Source organism: Cryptomeria japonica, chromosome 9, assembly GCF_030272615.1.
Source record: "Cryptomeria japonica chromosome 9, Sugi_1.0, whole genome shotgun sequence".
NCBI classification, from domain to species: Eukaryota; Viridiplantae; Streptophyta; class Pinopsida; order Cupressales; family Cupressaceae; genus Cryptomeria; species Cryptomeria japonica.
The window spans coordinates 641,822,364-641,836,788 of record NC_081413.1 but is presented as its reverse complement, the minus strand read 5'-3'; the positions used below and the strand labels follow the sequence as shown (position 1 = coordinate 641,836,788).

At 36.5% G+C, this 14,425-nt stretch overlaps 1 protein-coding gene across 4 annotated transcripts in view; it reads left to right on the top strand.

Annotated features, from left to right (window-relative positions):
* The window catches only part of LOC131030978 (acyl-CoA-binding domain-containing protein 6), a 125,225-nt gene that overhangs the window by 38,940 nt on the left and 71,860 nt on the right, over nucleotides 1-14,425 (top strand). For all 4 annotated transcript variants that reach the window (XM_057961959.2, XM_057961961.2, XM_057961962.2 and 1 more), the window contains 2 exons: nucleotides 4,428-4,494; nucleotides 4,672-4,733. In XM_057961959.2, coding sequence (XP_057817942.2) covers nucleotides 4,428-4,494; nucleotides 4,672-4,733 — 129 coding nt within the window. The remainder of the gene's footprint in view (nucleotides 1-4,427; nucleotides 4,495-4,671; nucleotides 4,734-14,425) is intronic.

The window sequence follows — 14,425 nt, the reverse complement described above, 5'->3', positions numbered from 1 at the left end:
AGTAGAGAGAGAAGGCAAAGATTGTTGCCAAGATGTTGTTGTAAAAGACTTGTAACTTCATTGAAGAAATGGTGAAATTTATGGGTCGTTTCGACAATTTGCATGGTCTTCATACTTCTCATATTTGATTTCATGTTATTAGATGAGTGGAAGAAATGTGCTTGATTGATGGTGGAATTCGTATATCCATACTACTAGCAGTTTGTTGCTTGCCTTGTGTAGTCAACTGGAATCATTCAGCTTAAGCTTAACTTCAATTGTTGCTTCTTCATTGATATGCATCAACCTGATGGTGTCTATGCCTGCAGTGATGATTTGAACATCATAAAGCTTTCCTTCGAAGATCGCACTAACCTTGTGGAGATGGTCCTGGGATGTCAAAACAAGACTTAGTTAGAATTTCATCAAAGATCATTCATTGCTCTTACATTCTTAGTGTTAGGATTAGATCCTTTTCTCGCCCTCGTCTTTTTTCCTTTTTTTAAAATCTAAGCTAGTAAGAGCCTGTGTTCCAGCAATATTCAAAGCAGATCAGACATTCAATCATCAAATGTAAGTCCCATTGTGATTCCAGCAAATCACATCATACCACAGAGAGCTTATCCACACGTAGAGATCCTACAACGAAGAACCTTGGAGTCATCCTGATTGATCCTTTTTTGCGATATCTTCAGCAATCAGAGGCTTTACTCAAGAGAGGATAAGGTACCTTTAGGTATTTTATTCTGTGTTTGATAGTGTAAAAAATACACGTCAACAGGTAGTACTCGACATATCCTAAGAATTATCTGATGCTTGTGATATCCTTCTAAGCTTCCATTGCTAGGATCAGCCTTACTTTGTTTGGTTCTGATTTTAATCTTGTCTTATAGACAATATTCCCTAGGAAAGAGCCTTGAGGAACCATGAATCGACAGTTTCTTGGATTCAAAGCTAATCTTGCTGGTTTGCATCCTTCCATGCACTCAACTAATGCTTTTAAATGTGTTTCCTGGTCATTATAGATTGTTAGTCGTCCATAAAGGCTTTAAAATTTCCGATAGACATCTTGCTGAAAATATGCAAAATTATTCGTTGAAATGTTGCAGGACCATTGCATATGCCAAATGGCATTTTGTTGTATGCATATACTTTGGCTTCCATTAAAAAAATAGTTTTCAGTTTATCTTGTTTGGCGATATTGATTTGATTGTAGCTGGATAGTCCATCCATAATGGAGTATATTTCATGCCCTTCCACTTTCTCAAGGATGAAATTTCTGAAAGGTATTGGAAATGGGTCTTTAATAGTCACTAGGTTGAGATTTCTGAAGTCTACACATATTTTGATTTGTTTAGAGTCCTTCGGTAATATGACTATACATGACACCCATTCACTAGTTTTCATCTTGAATATAATCTATAGTCCTAGCATTTTATTTATTTCCTCTTGAACCTTAGCTACATAATTTTGATGCATCTGATATGGTCTCTTTCTTGTTGGCTGTCCTCTTGGTCCATGCAAAAAAATCCATGTATTTTGTGAAATTTTTTAAATGCCCCCTTTTTTAGCATTGTGTACTAGTCATCGCCAACCATTATAGCTTCCAAACTTATTTCTTCCCCCAAGTTTAATTTTTTGGTTAGGGGCTCTTTATGCTTTGTATTTTTATTTTGCTTAAAGTTATATGCTAGTGTCTCATCTAATCGTGCGTTCCCTTCTTTGCATTATCTATACTTCAGTGGGAATGTATGATTTACAAATGTCAAACAATCTCCGTGTGCCTCTTTCTTCTCTTTCTTATCTTTCTGCAATTTCCATAATTAGTATCATATTATAGTTTTGGTGAAATAGATCATTGTCTTCTAGTTGCTAGTGAATTAGTTCATTCAAGGAACTTATTCCATCTTTGGAGCAATGCTGCAATTCAAGTTCCCTTTTTTATTTGGCTAAATAAGCCCTATTTCGTTACCCCATAGGTTTCCCTTGGTTATGAGTTTGAATCTAAGGAAGCTGCTTCCTCACAAATTGATTTTTTAGATCAATTATATATTTTCTTCTTTTATTCGCAATGGATATTGTATTTTTCTTCCAGTTGTGGTTGGCTTTTGTTGCTATTAGCCATTCTCGATCCAACAATGATTCATAGGCCTTTCCATGCAGAGAGATTACAAAATTTAATATAAATAATTGAGTTCTAATTTGCACCTTCAAGCCCACTAGGACCCTTAAGACATTGATACCTCTTTGATCAGCTCTTACTTATTGAAAGGTTGGTGGCCAAATAAAGGGTTTCTCAAGACTCTTATACGTGTCTTTAGGGAGTATATTTGCTCTTGAGTCTCCATCAATAATTGCGTTCATAAGAATCCTCCCAAGAATTTCCATGTGTACAACAATGGGTCTTTTCGTCATGTTTTCATTTGCAACATGGGATCGATTACTTGCTCATCTTGTAGTAGACACTCCACTATTGTATCTTGGCTCACCCTTTTTTCTTAGTTACTCCCTTTTGTAGTAGTAATTGTAGTCTTCAATTGACGTATACTTTGCAAGAGACTAGCCATCTTAATAGGTTCTGTGGTTGTAATACTTGCCTTATGATGTTTTGATATGATTGGATTCTTGTGTCAATACTTGTATTCTTGTTAGAGTACTTCAGTTCTTTTGCCATATCTTGTACAACTTTTACCTTTGTATCCCTTAGCCATTCTTTCTTCATGTGTGGGTTTGGCTATAACATGTTTTTGGTTTGTTCTCTAGTGACTACTAGAACTTAATTGTTTTCCCCTTCAATATCAATTATGTTAATGGTTTTCTTCTGTTTAGGGCAATTAGCATTTATGTGGTCTCCTAGTCCACACCATTGGAAAAGGAGTCCAGTATTGTTTTGGTTTCGTCGAGAATCTTGGACAAAGTGTCCACACTCGTTGCATTGCTTGCACTATCTAATAGGATGCCCTTTGGAATCATATTGTATTCTACTCCTGTTTCCACTATTATTTTTACTGAATTTGCTACTTCTATTTCAATATCCACTTGGGGATGAATTAGTTTTGTGTGGTTTTGGTGGCATACTTGGTGGGGTAGATCGTTTTCCTTGTGTTAAGAGTACTTGTGTACTCCTAGGTTTCGAATTGTATGGGCTTCTTTAATGGAGTGTCCTATAAGACTTGACAGATCTCACAAAATAGCTTCTTCGAGCAATTGGTTTTAGCTTGTCCTTTACATTTACAGTTTACATTGTGTGCATCAGAGTTCTTTCCTCTCACTATTCTCTTTTTCTACCTTCAGGTCCATCATCTGGAGCATGTCTTTTTAGAGTTCTTGTATTGTCCTTGATTCACCCTTGCCACTATCATCCAAGCCGTCATCATCTTCCATTTGTCTTTTTCCTTGTGAGGGCATTTTGTCCTCACTCTAGGTCCATTGCTTAATTATATGCTTTGGTGTAGGACAGTGGAGGCACTACCTTCACTTTCTTTCATAATGAGAGGATAAGGCCCTTGATGAATCATCTTTTCTTAAGCTGTCCGTTGGTTCCTTTTCTAATTTCACCGATAGTTCTTTAAGCCTCAGGTCATAAGCCCTTATGTTCTCATGCTTACCTTGCTTTGTATTGTAGATATCTGCTATAATCTCATTGTCATCGTTTAGCAATTTGAATTCTTTCTCAAAAGCTTTCTTAAATCTTTCTTAAGTAGTTTTGGAGGTTGGATTGACTTTTGTGTACCAGTAGATAGCTATTCCACTTAAGGTTTATGGAAAGGATCATAACCAATGGGCTCTATAGAATAGGGAATGATCAAAAAATAAATAACCATGTACAGAATGAAACATTATTTTAAATAAAACATTGCAATAATAGATTAAATCACAATAATGGGAAAATGATTTCTTCGTAAATAAACTCGTGATAAATATAACAATCCACATAAATACCTTTTGAGAGATAGATATAACAGTTTATGCAACTGCCACTCATGTACACGTTTCTAAAGACTAAAAAATAAAATTACCTGTAAATAATGTTTGTATCTTATAGCATAAAATAAAGTCGCTGTATTGGCTTCAGATATTATTTCTTCTTTGGTTGTGACTTATATACAATAATCATGTAAATACATCAACAGAAGTGATTAAATCCCTTATAAGTTTTTTTTTAAATGAAATATGAATGAATTATGAAAGTGAAAACATAATCAGGTTTTGGATCCAATATTAGCAGAAAGTAGGAGTATGGTATCCTAAGCTTGTAACTATTTCTTGAGTAACGAGTATGAACTGAGAGATTATGAAAACTCAAGCACAGAGTTTAATACGATAGAACATTATGATTTCTTAGAAATAAGAATTATATAAGAAATCACAGGCGTTTTTCAAGCCAAGTCAATAGGGTCATAGACTAATACTAGAAATCAGATGCATAATATGCCTTTGTCATGCAGGTTTCCTGGGGTAAAAAGGTTCTTTTGATTGGAGGGCAGATGGATCCACCCTCTGATCATGTTTCAGGTGGGCACATGCTGGATCTTTGTGAAACATTTTCTAATCTGTTTGTTTTTCTTGTTTCTGGTGGATATATGACTTATTCTGAGCTATTTTTTAATCTGTTTGGTTCTAATGAATTGGCTCCAAATCCTCTTATTTTTGAAAGTAATGCTGATTCTACATTTATCTTGTGTTTTGCAGTATGGGCATTTGATATGGAGAGTGAAAGCTGGTCAAGCATTGAAGCAAAAGGAGCCATCCCGGTACTCTCTCAAATGACTTTTTAACAGTATTCTTGGGCTTTTCTAGAGTTTGGGACAGATTAGAATTTTTTGTTGAAGTTGAATCAAACATAGAGATGTCATTGAATGAAAAACCAAAAATAAGCCGTGTTTAACATTAACATACAGCATTAATCACTTTTACTGGTCTTTAAAGATGTTATATTATATGATTATACTGGAAATTACGTCAGCTGGCTAAGCAATTACCATAACATGCTCCTCTCTCAACATAGGGGAGAAGGGCAAATGTATTCATACTAGCACTTAACTCAAAACTAAGGACATCTTTTGAAATATGTATACTTAAAAAGTGGTCAACTACCCTAGTTGAATTATAAAAATTATTATTAAGGTTGCTTTAAACTGGGTTGATAATGCCCAAATCTATGTTCCTAAGTAGCTCTATTGCTTTCCAACTATGCCTGCTAATGTCAACCTTTCTTTGGCCAGATGTGGAGTGATAAAAGACCATCAACTCTAGGTGTTACCATTTCTTAGCTTCTACTGTCTTTACAAGAATGGTGATGGTTATCTCACGTCTCTGTTTATCTTTAATGGCGTTGTAGCATCATTCTGATTTGATGAGGGCAATGATGGGCCTCGAGGCCCCTCTTTACTGTCCCTTGTAGTACTATGTGCAAGCCATATAAAGTGCATCTATGTTAATATTTTTTATTTCCCTACTTTTGATGAGTTGTACTTCACCAATTGAGTTGATCCTGCTTAATTTAAGGATTTGATTTTGCTGTCATTTGTTTAATTTATTTTCAGTTTTAAAGTTGAAAACAGTTTAATGAACTTTGAATTAGTTTGGGACATAGATTTGGTAGCCTTAGCAATTGGGAAACAAAGTCATACTAGTTTGTATTTTAGAAAAAATGTGTTTCTTGATCAATGATTTAGTGTTCTACTAGGGCCCTCACCCATAGAAGTTTAAACTGAAACTATACATATCAAGAATTTAATTGATGGGGATACTCTCAGTAAAATTCATGCTTGGTGTTGTGCTTTGCCTCCTGCCTTAGTCATGTGACCAAGTTGCAAAAATTGAAAGAATTTCTAAGTACAAGGTGCTAATGCTTGTTTTTGTCCGTTGTTAATGATTTGAGAATTTAATTGATGGGGCTGCCTTTAGTAAAATTCATGCTTGGTGTTGTTCTTTGCCTCCCCTTGTGCCTTAGTCATGTGACCAAGTTGCAAAAATTGAAATAATTTCCAAGTCCAAGGGTGTTAATGCTTGTTGTTGGCCTTTGTCGAGTTTTCAGACATCTCTCTATTGACATGCTTTCCCCTTATTCCTCGAAACCCCATGGTTCTCTAATTCTTCTATTTTTTTTTTCTCCTACTAGAGTCCTTGGTATAGTTGACACTCACTTCCTGCATTGTCATGTAGTCTAGATTTTTGGGCTTATATTTACTTGGTTTTTCCCTTATTGACAAACTTGAGCTTGTGGATTTGTACCATTATTCCAAAGGGTGATGTGTTATGCAATGACCAATCTCCAAACTTCGAAAGTTTTTCACACAATTATGCTCTTACTTTGTTTCTTTCTAGCATTGGAGACCCCATGTTCTTGATCCCTAACATATTCCTTTTTGGTTATGGGGTTTTGGACTTTGTCGTACCACCTACCAAAAATGCATTTGACACTTGGTCCTTTCACTTCCCTCTTTAAACTCCCACGATTCTGAATGTTGCGTTCCCAAGAGGTAAATTAACATTCATAAGGCCCAAACCCTAGATCCCACCTCTCATTCCACTTATTTCTTTGAGCTTGTGGATTTTCGCCTTAACGTTTGTCTTTAATGTGAACTCACCAATTCTTGTCTCTTGATCCCTTTTGGTATCTTGACATGCACTTTCTCGAGGTCCTAATCATCAGGCATGTGATGTGTTTTTAGTTTTACTCTTGGGAAATATTTAGGCATGGGTTTTCATGGAACCTTGGCATTTACATGGAGCATTTCACTTCCCTACCCTTCTACTCCAAGGATGCCATTAATGACTAGAATTGAATGCCATGGACATGTACAATCCCTAAAATACCACAAAAATTGACAAATAAGATTGAGCCCATCAAAGACACAGATCCACACACAAGGCCATTTGAAGAAATTGAAAGTGGGTATGGATGCTTGAATGACATAAATGGAAACTCTAGTCATTGTACATCTATAAACACATCCAAGGCAACTCTATGAGCACAATAAGGACATTTTGGTTTGTCCTAAATCATCTAATGCCAATTTTATTATAGGATGGTGTAGTGCATTAATTGCTTTGATTGTTAGAATCACGTGACCCTTAATGGGTTGGGTTGCTAAAATAAATACATGCAATTGAAATGCTATAAATACAAGAATGCAAAATGTAACAAGGTTTGGTCTTAGAGCCGATTTCTTGACTATAAGTTTGTTCTAGGTTGTGTTGTGATGTTTTCACACATCGCCACATTGCAAATGTGGACCCTGACTTTTTCGCTTTCTAGCATAGTTGTTTTGGCTAGTCATTTAGCTTGGCAATAGTTTCTTAAGTCTTTAACCTCTTGCTTGTGAGGGGATGCAATGCCCTGTCGTTAGGATGTGATCAAGTCAGGCAGTCAAGTAGTAGTCAGGTCTCCCTTTGGATTGATTTGGAGTCCTTTCATCTCTAAGTGCTTAAGTGATAGATGACAGTCAAGTGATAGGTGCGAGTCAAGATGATCGTTAAGTGATGCTCCACAGGGGAGCCTTCAAGTTAGGACATGATATGAGTTTTAAGTATGATGAGCAATCAAGCGAGCAAGTGGATATCTTTAGGTTAGATCATATAAATGAGGAATGATCAAGGAGAGATAAGCAATCAGTTGAGATGAAGTGCTTGATGAGGACTGATCAAGGCCGAAGTGATGATGAGGTTGCCTTGATGAATGAGTATAAGAAGGCTTTGAAGTAAATTGAATAAGAATCAACATGATGGTGCAAGCAAATGGATAGGCTAAGTGTTGAAGTTAGCAAAACTGAATAAAGAGCAAATACTTCCCTCACTGCCTCAAATCCACGACAATCATGACAAATCTTCCCCCACCACCTCAAATCCACGGCTAGGAAGGAATACTTCCCTCATTGCCTCAAATCCATGACCACGAAGGTGGATGATTATTTTTGTCCTTGACTTGATAGGATCCACGACTTGGCAATGGTAAGTGCAACATTCTGATATTTCATCAAGCAAAACAATAAGTTTGATGAAGCGTGAAAGTGATTAAGGCAACCGTGACTTAAGGGAGGCAATCCTTGCAAGTTTTTCCACTTCCCCTCCAAATCCACGACAGTCCTAGGTTACCTCCCCTCCCTCAAAACCCCAGCCATCCTTGACATTCTTCCCTTACTCACCAAAATCCCCAGCCATGATCAGAATTTTTCCTTTATCCCCTCAAATCCATGGCTGGAAGGAAGTGGATGACAACCGCAATATCAAGAAGAAGACCAAGATAAATACATATTAAGGGGACTTCATCAGCAAGCATAAGTAGATCAAGACTGGCATGAAGATTGGGATCAGCTCCAGGACAAAGATGGCAATCAGAACCTTTAATGTAGAGGATGAACTTTCACAAGGAAGAAAACTTCCTTCCTGCCCAAGTCCATGGCCATCATTAGCACTTTTCCCTGGCCTGTCCAAATCCACGGCAGTCCTAAGCAAAATTCCTTTGCCCCCCAATATCCACGAGAGTCTTAAGAAAACTTCCCTTACCCCTCCAAATCCACGACAGTCTTTGAGCCCATTCCTTTGCCCCTCCAAATCCATGAGAGTCTTGGTGAAGTGCAGCAAGCTTGTCTACACACCAATCAGACCTCTAAAAGGTGAAATATCAGACTGAAAACCCCAATCAGACCTGAAATCAGTAAAATCAGATATGAGATCAGAAGTTGGAGCACCATTTCACCCTCATTTGGGAGGCATATTTGATGATATCCTGTTTGCTTTTGCAGGTGGTTAAGGAAGAGAGTGAAGGAACTAGCTGCAAGTATTTCAAGGAAAGATTGCATTGATGAATGAAATCTCTCCACAACACTTCAGCAAGGCGAGGAGGATTGAACAATGCAAGAGAGAGGACTTCACAATGGAAGTTATTGAGCTAAGCAAGGAAGCTGATTGCTCTATAATGAAGAACACTCCCAAGATTCATCAGCTTGGAAAGGGAAGAATAAGAACAATGCATTCTCAAGGTAATGAAGGGCAAACACAAGTGAAGGAATCATGTTTCAAGGATGAATGATCAACACCTTCAAGGATGTTGTTGAATGAAAGATGAAGAAGACAACAAAGAGCATGCAAGATCAAGAGCTAGGATAGTCAAAGACATCATATTGATGATGAAGGAAATGTTATGACAATCTTGCATTTCCTTTGGAAATCCAAGATCACAGTCAGTACCTCAAGGAAATTCCAAGACTAGGTATACACTTCGAGGTGAATGATTGCAAGATTGAAGATGAATCACATCGTAAGGTGAAATTCCCAAATATGATGAAGGATAGGTGGAAGTGATCAAGTCAAATAAGATGATGCAATTTGGGAATATCTCCAACCATCATCATCTCAGGAGCAATTGAAAATGTTGAGTATAAAGAGATATTGTTCGAATCACTTTGTGATGAGTTACAAGGAGTAAGTAGTTGAGGTGGCTCTTAGTCATCATCGACCTAATCACATTATTCCAAGTCAAAGCATCTAGATTCAATGCACTTGACTCATCCAACGAAGGGGATAACTACCACATGCAGAGGGACATAGTTTGATGTACCTAACCTCACATTCATTGGTCAACATTCATGGAAGGACATTTGCCCTATTTATTGTAATTTTATCATTGGTCAAGCATTAAATATTATGTTATGTAATTTGACCATTGATGTGGATTTGATCCGGGCCATTCAATTGTATTGAGAACTATATAAGGCTCCACTCTCTCATTTGTAAAGGTTAATAGACTAGGAGAAATAGAGATTGTTGCCAATACTCTGTCGCAAGAAGCATACTATTTTCATTGAAGATATGGCGAATTTCATGTGTTGATTCAACAATTTGCATGGTCTCTACTTCTCATTTGTTTTAATGTTGATAGGATGAATGGAAGTTATTGTGGATGATTAATGGTGAAATTCGCATGTTCTTACTACTTGTATTTTGCAGATTGCTAAATACTGTGCGTGGTCAACTGAACTGTTTATATAAGCTCAACTTCGATTGCTACTCACCCATTGACGTGCATCACATTGATGGTGTCTATGTTGTTGGTGGCGATTTGAACATTATAAGCTTACTTGAGAAGATCGCACTAGCTTTGTGGAGTTGTTCTTTGCATGGCAAAACAAAGTCTAGTAGAGTTAAGTCACTCATAGTTTCTTACATTCTTAGGACTAGATTAACTTCTCTAAACCTTCAATCCTTTGTCTTTATTTTAATCAAGTTAATTTCCATGTTCCAACCCCATTCAAGTAAGAGTTCAAGCAAAACGTAAGTCCCCCTTGTGATTCCAACACTATCACACCAAACCATTGAGGGCAAATGGCTATGCAGCGGACAAAATGGCCCGCCCATGCCATGCCTTCTCCATGCTCCTCATGCCATCAGGCCAATCATTCCCAGGCCCGTACAATCCGTCACATCCGCTAGTTACATCCGTCCTGCCCATTGCGGCTTTACCTTGTTTTTTTCATTTATTATATTTTTATTTTTTAAAAGTTATAATGAGTAAAATAATTAATATTATAAATAATAAATTATATATTTAATTTTTTTTATAATAATTTATATATTTAAATTTTAAATTTTAAATTTATTTTAATAGAAAGTTTATTACAATATATAATTAATTGTAAGATATATATTATATGTAAATTTTAATAATATTATTTAAAAAAAAATTAAATAGTGATATAAGTAAATAATAGTTTATTTTTTCTAAATATATTTATTTTTTAAATTAAAATAATTAATAGATTTTAATATAAAAAATAAATAAGTAAATTTAAAATAAAAAATAATTAAATGATTTTAACATAAGAAATAATTATATGGTAGTTTGATAAATATTGCCATCGAAATCAATAGTAAGTATCAAATTGCATTTTAAGGATACAGCCATATAGTTATTTCTTATGTTAAAATCATTGAATTATTTTTTTATTTTAAAATTACTTATTTATTTAAAAAAATAAATTATTATTTACTTATACAAGTATTTAATTTTTTTAAAAATAATATTATTAAAATTTATATATAAATAATTTTTATTTTCTATGTTAAAATCACTTATTTATTTGTTAGGTTAAAATTATATAGTTATTTCTTATGTTAAAATCATTTAATTATTTTTAATTTTAAAATTACTTATTTATTTCTTATATTAAAATCAATTAATTATTTTAATTTAAAATTACTTATTTATTTCTCATATTAAAATCAATTAATTATTTTAATTTAAAAAGTATGATTTTAATATAAGAAATAAATAAGTAATTTTAAAATAAGAAAATAATTAAATGATTTTAACATAAGAAATAACTATATGATTTTAACCTAACAAATAACTAAGTGATTTTAACCTATAACAAATAACTAAGTGATTTTAACATAGAAAATAAAAATTACTTATATATAAATTTTAATAATATTATTTTAATTTTTTTTAAATACTTATGTAAGTAAATAATAGTTTACTTTTTCTAAATATATTTACATTTTAAATTAAAATAATTAATTGATTTTTAATAGAATATTAAAATGATGTAAATTTCAGTATTAATGCTCAATAGTGTATATTCTATTTTGGTTAGATCGTCTTCGATCTTCTCAGCAGTTTCTTATTAGAAACTTGCTATTCTTGTAAATATTCTTGTATTATTTATGAGCGTCTTGCTCATTCTGTTAATTCAATCAATTCTTTGAAATCCATTGCGTGTCTCGCACTGTTTTATGGTATCAGAGCTACAGGAGAAATTTTTTCGAAAATTTTTTAATCCTAATTTCCAATTAGTGGAAATTTTCGAAATTATTTTCTGGAAAAATTCATCGAAATTTTTTTTTTGCCTAGGTTCTGGGGTTGGATCGTCGCGTTTTTTCCCGTGACCTGTGTTCACACGACCTGTATGGTAGTCGCGGTTTTTTCCTGCAACCTGTGTTCTCGACCTGCAAGGCCGTTGCGTTTTGTCGCGACCTGTGTTCGCGCGACCTGCAGTGTCGACGCCTCTCGTCGTTTCGACATGCACCCAACCCTCGGCGCCTGCAATCTCCGCCTGTTCGTGACCTCCGGCATCGCGACCTGCAGACCTGCAACCTGTTTTCAGCGTTGTTCGGCGTCTACAACCTGCCTTCGGCGTCACGTGCGTCTGCAAACTTCGGTGCGACCTGCAACTCTCTGCAAACGCGTGACCTGCAACCCGCGATCTGTACCTTCGGCGATGACATTTTCTGTGAAAACTATGGCGCCCATGACCTCTGCAATTTTCGATTAAGGTGTTAAACCTTCCAGTTTTTATCGAAAACCAATTTTTCTTGCAGATTTTTGGTGGGTTTTTTGAAATCTAATCTGGGTAGTTGCCCGGTTTTTCTAGGTGCCTCGATTTTTGAGCCCGCGGATCTAGATTCTGACAGCAGATTCCTTCTGGGTTTTTCGCACGCATTTCTGGGTGGTCTTTGGATTTTTCTGGGTCAGCCGGAATTTTTTTTGGGAAACATGCAAATGGCTTCTCTCACCAATCTGATGTTAGAAGGCAGTCGACGCTTTAATGGTCACAATTACAACATCTGGAAACAGCGTATGTTGACCATTTTTGAATATAGGCGTCTTGACCAGCTTGTTTTGGGAAAAGAGCTCAATCCTGGTACACCTGGTGCAGATCAAGATAAGTTTGATGAACGCAATCGAGAGGCAGTTATGCTTCTCAAACTCTCAGTGACTGATGATCAGTTACCGCAGATTCCTTCCGGCAAGACAGCTTCTGACATTTGGAAGCATCTGAAGGAATTGCATGAGACATCCGACAAGAGCCGAGCATTCTTTCTAAAGAATCAGCTGTTCTCCATTATGATGGACGAACGTATGTCCTTACAGGAACGCCTCACGAGGATTAAGGACATTCGAGATCAGCTCGAAGCTATTGGTCGGACTATGGAGGAAGAAGACATGGTAGTAATCACTCTGTGAAAAGTCTTCCGAAATCGTATGAACACTTCATTGAGACCCTCAATATTACTTCCACTAATGTTGATCTGAAGTTTTCAGAATTGTGCACCAAGCTTCTACAGCAGGATCGCTGGAAACAACAGTTTGGTAGTGGTACTACATCAGCCTCTTCGGAAAATGCCTTCACAGCTCAATCCTTTCAGAAGGATAAAGGCAAATTTCAGTCCTCTCAGTCTTCTCAGCAGAAAGGCTCTTCTCAGACACAGGATGGAGCTAAGAAGAAAAATGTGCAGTGCAATTACTGTCACAAGTACGGTCATATGAAGAAAGATTGCTGTCAGAGGCTCGCTTCTGAACAAAAGAAGCAGGGAGGTTCACACCAGAAGGCGCATGTTGCTGAACATTCCGAGCAGAAAGAGTCTGCCTTTTATGCCTTTATGGCTAAGAGGTCTTCAGATCATGCCAGGTCTTCTGCTTGGTACATCGACTCTAGTGCATCACGTCACTTTTCTCATCGGCGTGACTGGTTTACAGATTTCTCACCTTTCAGTGATTCCGTTGTATTTGGCGGAGGTGAGGAGTATACAGTTGTTGGCAGAGGCACTGTTCAGATTCAGTCTGGTGGCAGGACTCTCCTTTTTTTGAATGTGTATTATGTTCCTGGAATGGAACTTAATCTGCTCTCTGTTAGCCAGATTATGAGGAATTCTCCTCAACTAGATGTGGTGTTCAGTGCTCACAAGTGCTCGATCATTGATCGGAAGACTCGTCTTACTGTTGCTGTTGGTCTAGAGGATCATGGCCTATATAGGCTTCTTGACACTGGTGATTCTCCTGAAGTGGCTCTGGCAGCTCGTGTTTCTCCTCTTAGCACTTTGTGGCATCAGAGATATGGACATCTCAACATTCAGTATCTCTCTCAGCTATCTCGGGAGGGACTTGTTTCAGGGTTACTTGATATTCAGACTCAGCATCTTGGAGTATGTGGCGCCTGTCAAGTTGGCAAACAGCATCGGACTTCATTCACACATGGAAAGTCTTGGCGCGCATCTAAGGTACTTCAATTACTTCATGCTGATATTTGTGGTCCTATGAATACATCTTCTGTTACTGGTTGCAAATACTTTTTGCTTATTGTAGATGATTTTAGTAGAAAGATGTGGGTGTACTTTCTTAAACATAAATCAGATGTATTTAGTATCTTTCAGAAGTTTAAGTCCTTTGTTGAAAAATAGTCTGGACATAGTATCATTACTCTTAGGATAGATAACGGGGGGGAATTTTGTTCTTTTGCATTCTCCAACTTCTGTGATACCCATGGCATCAAACGCCAATTGACTACACCCTACACTCCTCAGCAAAACAGTGTTGTCGAGCGTCGCAATCATACGGTTGTTGAGATGGCTCGCTCTATGTTACAACACAGGAGTGTTCCGAATAAGTATTGGGCTGAAGCAGTGTTTACTGCTGTCTACCTACTTAACCGTTCTCCTACTC